Source organism: Geotrypetes seraphini, chromosome 1 (assembly GCF_902459505.1).
Source record: "Geotrypetes seraphini chromosome 1, aGeoSer1.1, whole genome shotgun sequence".
Classification (NCBI taxonomy): domain Eukaryota; kingdom Metazoa; phylum Chordata; class Amphibia; order Gymnophiona; family Dermophiidae; genus Geotrypetes; species Geotrypetes seraphini.
In genome coordinates this window covers 340,078,861-340,086,356 of record NC_047084.1, presented here as the reverse complement: position 1 = coordinate 340,086,356, position 7,496 = coordinate 340,078,861, and the positions used below count along the sequence as shown (strand labels likewise).

Here is a 7,496-nt window from a genome sequence, read left to right as displayed (position 1 = left end):
CGCGTTCCGGCCTAGTTTGACCCTACACGGAACCCATCGAGCAGTTTCGTCAGCAAAGATGGTGGCATCCATACAGCTGTAACTACACGTTTTCGGGAAATGATAGTGGTTGAGCGGTTGTATCGGATTTACTGGTTTCTACCACGAAAGACAACAAAAAGATTCCAACACACGTTGGCTCGGGTGGGGGATAACAAAATCTATTTTAAGAGCTCAATCTCGTCACCATGAGCGGCCGCCACGGTAACAAGCTACCGACTAACCTGCCGCAGCTGCAGAATCTTATTAAACGAGATCCGCCTTCCTACCGCGAGGAGGTGAGCAGATCCAGTGTGAGGGCAGCAGTAGGCTAGGGGCTCACATCAAGCCTAGAGAATGACACGGGGGTAAATTTGACCCCCGTCTCCGCGAGTTTTGGCCCTGTCCCATTCCTGCAACCTCTGCCTTAACCGCACAAGTCTCGAACACTTAAATTTCAAATTGTTTGAGGCTTGTGCAGATGACAGATCTTGCAGGAATGGGGCAACAGAGAGGCACAGGACTCGGAGAGATTCAAGCCAGCTACAGTAAAGCTCCTAGTTTACAGTTTCTGGAAAGGGATCGTGGTGGACAAAGATAAAATATAAGGTGGTACCTTATTATTGTACTAAAGTAACCTTTTTCTTGATCAGGATTCAGTGGTTAGCTAGATCAAACTGAATGAGATGATGGTGCCTGAACATTCAAGTGATTCACAGATTTTACATTGTGAGGTTACTTACCTGTAAACAGAGTCTCTACTACTACTACTATTTATTATTTCTATAGCGCTGAAAAAGTATATTCAGCGCTGTACATATTAACATACAATAGACAGTCCCTGCTCAGAAGAGCTTACAATCAAATTTAGACACCATTACAGGGTTGGGAAGATTATGGTAGAGAAAATAATACAATGGGTATAGGTATCTGACAGCAGTGAGTGGGAGTTAAGAATTGAAAGCAGTTTCAAAAAAGTGGGCCTTTAGCTTGGATTTGAACACTGCCAGGCAGCCTGTTCCAGGCATATGGTGCCACAAGAAAGAAGGGACGGAGTCTGGATTTGGTAGTGGAAGAGAAGGCTACAGATAAGAGGGGCTTGCCTGATGAGCGTGAGCGGAGATCACCGGGGGGGGGAGAGATATTGGGGGGACTTCAGAGCGATCTCCGTGAACAGTCAGATAAATTAACCACACAGGTGTCTTAATAAATAAACTGAGTGCCTTTATGATGGGCCCCAAAGTGATGGACTGGATCAGGAACTGGTTGAGTGGAAGGCAGCAAAGGGTAGTGGTCATAGAGAATGACATGGGTACAAATTTTCCCCTTCCTCATAAGTTCTGTCCCTGCCTCATTCCTTCAAGCTCTGTCCTCATCTGCACAAGCCTAGAACACTTTAAAATCATATGTGTTTGAGGCTTGTGCAGTTAAGGCAGAGCTTGCAGGAATGGGACAGGGACAGAGCTCATGGGGTAGGGGATATTGAGATCCTGCGGTGTTGGGGACAAATGTTGTCCCCATGCCATTCTCTAACTGAAATCTCTCTGAAGAAAGGGATGTTACCAGTGGTGTGCCTCAAGTATCAGTTCTTGGTCCTATTTTTTTTTAACAATTTTATAAGCAATATTGCTGAAGGTCTGTCAGGTAAGATTTGCCTCTTTGTGGATGAAACCAAGATCTGCAACAGAGTAGATGTTCCTGATGGTGTGAATAATATGAGGAAGGACCTAGTGAAGCTTGAGGAATGGTCTGAAATTTGACAGCTAAGATATGATGCTAGGAAATGCAAGGTCATGCATTTGGGCTGCAAAAACCCAATGGAATGGTACAGTATAGGGAGTGAAGAACTTTTATGTACGAAAGAGGAGTGTGATAGTATGTGATGATCTAAAGATGGCTAAACAGGTTGAAAAGGGACTGCAAAAGCTAGGAGGATGCTAGGGTGCATGCAGAGAGTATGGCCAGTAGAAAGAAGGAGGCATTGATGCCTCTGTATAAGACTCCGGTGAGACCTCATGTAGAATATTGCGTACAATTCTGGAGACTGCACCTTCCAAAAGATAAACAGGATGAAGTTTGTCCAAAGGAGGGCTACTAAAATAGGCTGTGGTCTAAGCCATAAGGCGTATGGGGACAGATTCAAAGAACTCAATATGTATACTTTGCAGGAAAGGCAAGAGAGGGGAGATATAGAGATGTATATAATAGGATTTCAAGTTTTATTAGGATTTAATATACCGCCTATCAAGGTTATCTAAGAGGTTTAAATACCTATGTGACATAAATACACACGAGGCCAGCCACTTTCAATTGAAAGGAGACTCCAGAGTGAGAGGTCATGGGGATGAAGTTAAGAGGTGTTAGGTTCAGGAGTAATCTAAGGAAATAATTTTTTTTACAAAGAATGTGGTAGATGCTTTTGGGATATGTTAGGGAGAGAAGGAGATAGTGGATGCTGCAGATGGGCCAACTGGATGGGCCATTTGACCTTTATGTGCCATCATGTTTCAGGAGCTCTGCACCTATGTGCCCAAAATGGGGACAGAATCATCTATTCCCTCGTTTTACTCATGAGCAAGGCAGGGCAATTTTTCTCCAGTCCTGCACTGAATATATGCACAGTGATTGTAGATATGTCTTATGGGAGTCAGCGATTTAAGCAGCCAGGAGACTGATTGAGTTGGTTGGTCGCTAATATTCAGTGCAACCTAACTGGACCATGCTACTGGATATTGATCCTGACCACCAAAGCATAATCCAGTTAGTCCTGGAGTGGTGCTGGAAATTATGCGGGCACCAATGATATTCGCTGGTGGTACCTGCTTACCTAACTTGGCTTGTTGGACTACACGAAAGGCAGTCCTGGTATGGCACTGAATACTGGCCGTACTCGCATAACCTCTAGGTGTCACTTGAATTCATCTGGCGGTTGTCAGCACTTAGAAAACCACTCGCCATGCAAGCTGAATATTGACTGGTATGTTGCTTAATAGCCAGGTACTCAAGTTCTTTTTTTCACTAGAGTTTGATTCTAGCTGGATTGCTAATGATTATTTAGACCTGCGACAATCCTTAACATGTAAAAGCAAAACAAAACTGTGGAAATGATCTCAAAAACCAGTTTATTGTAAACAGTTAAAAGTCTTCACAAGTAAAAGCGAAAAAAAAAAAATACTTGACCAATCCAAGTAATACACATGGACTGTGTAAACACAGCTAGCATAGCTGGTTTTAAGAAAGGTTTGGAAAGATTCCTGGAGGAAAAGTCCATAGTCTGTTATTAAGACATGGGGAAAGCCTCTGCTTGCCCTGGATCGAGGAGAGGGGGTGCTCCTTTTTTCTGTGCCCTGAATAGGTAGCATGGAATGTTGCTACTCTGGGTTTTGGCCAGGTACTAGTGACCTGGATTGGCCACCGTAAGAACGGGCTACTGGACTTGATGGACCATTGGGCTGACCTAGTAAGGCTATTCTTATGTTACTTGGATTGGTCAAGTATTTGTTTCGCTTTTACTTGTGAAGACTTAACTGTTTACAATAAACTGGTGTTTGAGATCATCATTTCCACAGTTCTGTTTTGCTTTTGGTTGTCTCCCTCTTACTGTGGAACCTTTAGTGAACTCTCCTTGTTTCTTTTCTTTTTTTTAACTTTATTAATTTTCAAATCAGTAAAAAGTGGAGAACACTATACATACAGTAACCATTTATTATAAATCAATAAAATTACACAAAGAATACCCCCCTACTATTACTTACATAGATATATATATATATAAACAAGGAGTACAACAAAGAAATAATCCTCCCCACCCAACCCTGGATGTGTGTAGAAATTTATAAAAGTAAAGATAAGAGACAATTATAAAATGATAAGACGTCAATGGGTCCCACACCAATTTAAATACGTTACTATGCCCCAACATATCAGCATTTATCTTCTCGTATCTATAGCATAAGCATAAATTTGCCCACCAGAAAGGAAAATTAAGGCGATCATAATTTTTTCAATTGCGAGTGACCATCTGCATGGCTATCCCGGTCATAATAAGGAGCAATCCAAAGGGGGTTTAAGATTTAATAACATCCCACATATGACTACATCATATGTCAGTAGAATCGATGACTCCAATATGGTATTAATCTGTCCCCATATTGATTTCCAAAAATTAAGTATTAAAGGACAATAGAACAGGTGAGCCAACGTCCCTATTTCAAGATGACAGTGCCAGCATCTGTTAGATTTAGAACTATCTAACTTCTGTAATCAAACCAGGGTCCAAAAAGTCCAAGTTTGTTTCATTGATGCTGACGCTGTACATCTCATTCTCCAAGACCTTGTTTTGCTTTTGACTCCTTAACATGTATCCATGAGGACCAGTGTTGTCCATCTTCTGGATCTGTTGAATCCAGCTGTTATAGTGTCGGACCACCACTGTGGTAGGATTGGTGAGTGAATGGCATGCTCTTTTTTTTTACTTTTAACTATAAAATACATTCTGCTTCTTGTCTCTTTCAGTTTCTTCAGCAGTATCATCACTTCCTGTCCAATATTGAGGTTTTCAAACTGCAGCCGGAGAAGCCCAGTAAGGACTTGGCTGAACTGGTTATGTTCATGGCGCAGGTAGGAAGTGGGAGCTGCTATTGACATGAATATGTGTATTTGGGAGTTAAAAGTGCACAGATTCTGCCTTTGTTTTTCCAGCTGTTAGCATTTATTAAGTGTTTTTGCAGACGTGTATTTTTTCTTTACATAAAGAAAGTAAATTTATAAAAAGTACCCACGTGAGAAGTCCAGAGAACGTGTCTGTTTTTTATAGGCAGTATTGGCAGTTGTGGGTTCAAACTCTGGCACTGCTCTTTGTGACCCCAGGCAAGTCACTTAATCTTCCACTGCCCCAGGTACATTAGATATATTGTGAGCCCACTTATACAAAAAGGTGGTATACAAGTCCTTTTCCCTTATAAAACAAGTTCCTAGAACCAGTCCCAGTAGCACACACATCTTCGTGCACATATTTTACTTGCTCTAAAGGTGGTGTCAACATGTGTTGTTACATGCTGTGTGAATGTACATGTGTATTTTGCATATACAGTTTACCCAAATTACACCCCTTGGAATGCGTACATGTGGTGTGCATGTATATGTGTAATCTTGGTGGGCATATTTCAGCCTTGCTTTTATAAGAGACATTTTCACATAGAAAATGCTTTATAAAGTTTCTTTACGAGTGTGCATTTACAGATTGGAGGAGTTGAATTTCTCATGGATACCTCCAAGCTTGTTCTTCAGTTCTTTTTATAAAGATTTGTGTATCACTGTGCCTTAAATGTGCTCAGAATTCATATATAGTCCTAGCATAAACTGGGAGGTTTCAGATTAGGTTAGATTATGAATCTCAGAGCGAGGGGGTTTAATGATGCTTCTCTATGGATTGAGTTGTTGGTGTCCTTCACTGACTTTCTCTAGCAGTAGATTTGGATGTCTTGGGTCACATTCATAGGAACATAAGAACATAAGAGATGTCGCTGCTGGGTCAGACCAGTGGTCCATCGCGCCCAGCAGTCCGCTCACGTGGCGGCCCTTTTGGTCAAAGACCAGTGCCCTAACTGAGACTAGCCTTACCAGCGTACGTCCTTGTTCATTAGGAACTTGTCTAACTTTGTCTTGAATCCCTGGAGAGTGTTTTCCCCTATGATAGCCTCCGGGAGAGCGTTCCAGTTTTCCACCACTCTCTGGGTGAAGAAGAGCTTCCTTACGTTTGTAAGGAATCTATCCCCTTTCAACTTTAAAGAGTGCCCTCTCGTTCTCCCTACCTTGTTTTCATTGTTTCAGCAAAAGGGGGGCCAGATAGCTGTACATGGGGCAAACCTATTCTATACGGATGCAGTTACACTTACCAGTGTTTTTATTTCCCAGGCTTTGGTGATTTACCACTCAACTGCCGGCTCATACATGAGCTATCAAAAACAAAAGCAGCGCAGCATCAACCAGTGACTGTAGATATAAATAACTTTATTGAAAGAGCAACGTCTAACAATGAAGAGGGGGTGGGTCTATGCTTTTTAAATATTTAGATGTTGCAATAAAATGCCTGATGATCAGCATATACAGTATAATGCCTGCATCAGGGAGAAAATAATGTTTCATAAACACAAGTTTAGAAGGGCAACTGAAACCGTTACAGTATTTTGGTTGTGGCCAAAATTCACTGCTTAGTGTCAAGATGAAACTGAAACCAGCTGTAGCCCAGCCCCCTTGACCAGGAAGAACAACACCCTCTCCGCCCATCCATGACCCATTAATCTTTAACCTCTTCTGTGTTCCCCCCCCATTTCAGGAGCAACTGGGGCAGGAGCAATTATGACAGGAGAGATGGGGGAGGATGGGGTTGAGCTGCGCCTATTGCTTTGCTCTTCTGAGCAGGCGCCAAGCACAGTTCCTCCCCTCTTTTATCTGGCTACTCAGCACAATTAACATGCATATGATTTGCATGCTGTTGTTCTGAGCATAGTCCAGCAAAAGGAAATCATTCCCAACTCAGCTTTTGTTGCTGGGTTGCTCAGAGCTATGTGCATCCAGCTCTAAATCTCTTGATAACAATTTGTTTGCATTCCAGGTTGCTCACTGTTACCCTGAGCATCTTGCTAACTTTCCACAACAGCTGAAGGAACTCCTTTCCTGCAATCACATGGTTCTGGATCCTGATCTGCGCATGGTATGTTGAGAGGGATAACAATGCTGAAAACAGGTCCCGTGGCAGTCTTGTGGGGTTGAATGAAAAGGAATGCTAGGGACCAGATTCACTAAAAATGGTCATTAAGACTTTTCGGGTTGCTGTGGGACGATTTTTTTTTTGGGCCGATTTCTAAACAATGATCAATGTTCAAATGGCTGCCCATGCTAATGAGTTTTGCAGAGGGCAGTCGTAATCCCATCTGATCACTTGCTTAGAAACCAGCTCTCACATGCGCAGAGCTGGTTTGGGGAACCCCTAGCAGCTGAGCAGCAGGAGAGCACCCAAAGCAGCCTCCTGCTACTCAGCTGTTGATGTTTTTATCTTTTTTAAATAATGGCACAATCAGGGCCTTAGGCCCCTCCCCTTGCATCCTAGGATGCACCAGGAAGGGGGTAGGCCCGCCATTTTGGAATGGCGCGTGGGCCTGTGAGCAGGATGAACTTGGCATCCCTCCTGCTGTCTTTGTAATTTAGAGGTACAGGGGATGTTTGGGGATGTGGGGGATGGTTGGGGGGGCATCCGGTGGCAGGAGGGAGTGGGCATCCCGCCTTATGATTTTGGTAAAGTAGAGAGGGAGTGGGCATTCCTCCAGCTGATTTTTATTTTTATTTTTTTTAAATTTTTATTTATAAATTTTCCATTCTTACAATATTTGATTCATTTATAATATTATTAATTATTACATGTGAAAATTTCATCATTAATATTTCATATTGTTTAAAATATAATATGATAAAGATTA

At 42.3% G+C, this 7,496-nt stretch overlaps 1 protein-coding gene across 2 annotated transcripts in view; it reads left to right on the top strand.

Moving 5' to 3' along the window:
- Nucleotides 1-25: 25 nt before the first annotated feature.
- SDAD1 (SDA1 domain containing 1) overlaps nt 26-7,496 on the top strand; it is a 119,125-nt gene continuing 111,654 nt past the window's right edge. For both annotated transcript variants that reach the window (XM_033960885.1, XM_033960875.1), the window contains exons 1-3: nt 26-317; nt 4,534-4,638; nt 6,635-6,733. In XM_033960885.1, coding sequence (XP_033816776.1) covers nt 228-317; nt 4,534-4,638; nt 6,635-6,733 — 294 coding nt within the window. In that variant the 5' untranslated portion in view covers nt 26-227. The remainder of the gene's footprint in view (nt 318-4,533; nt 4,639-6,634; nt 6,734-7,496) is intronic.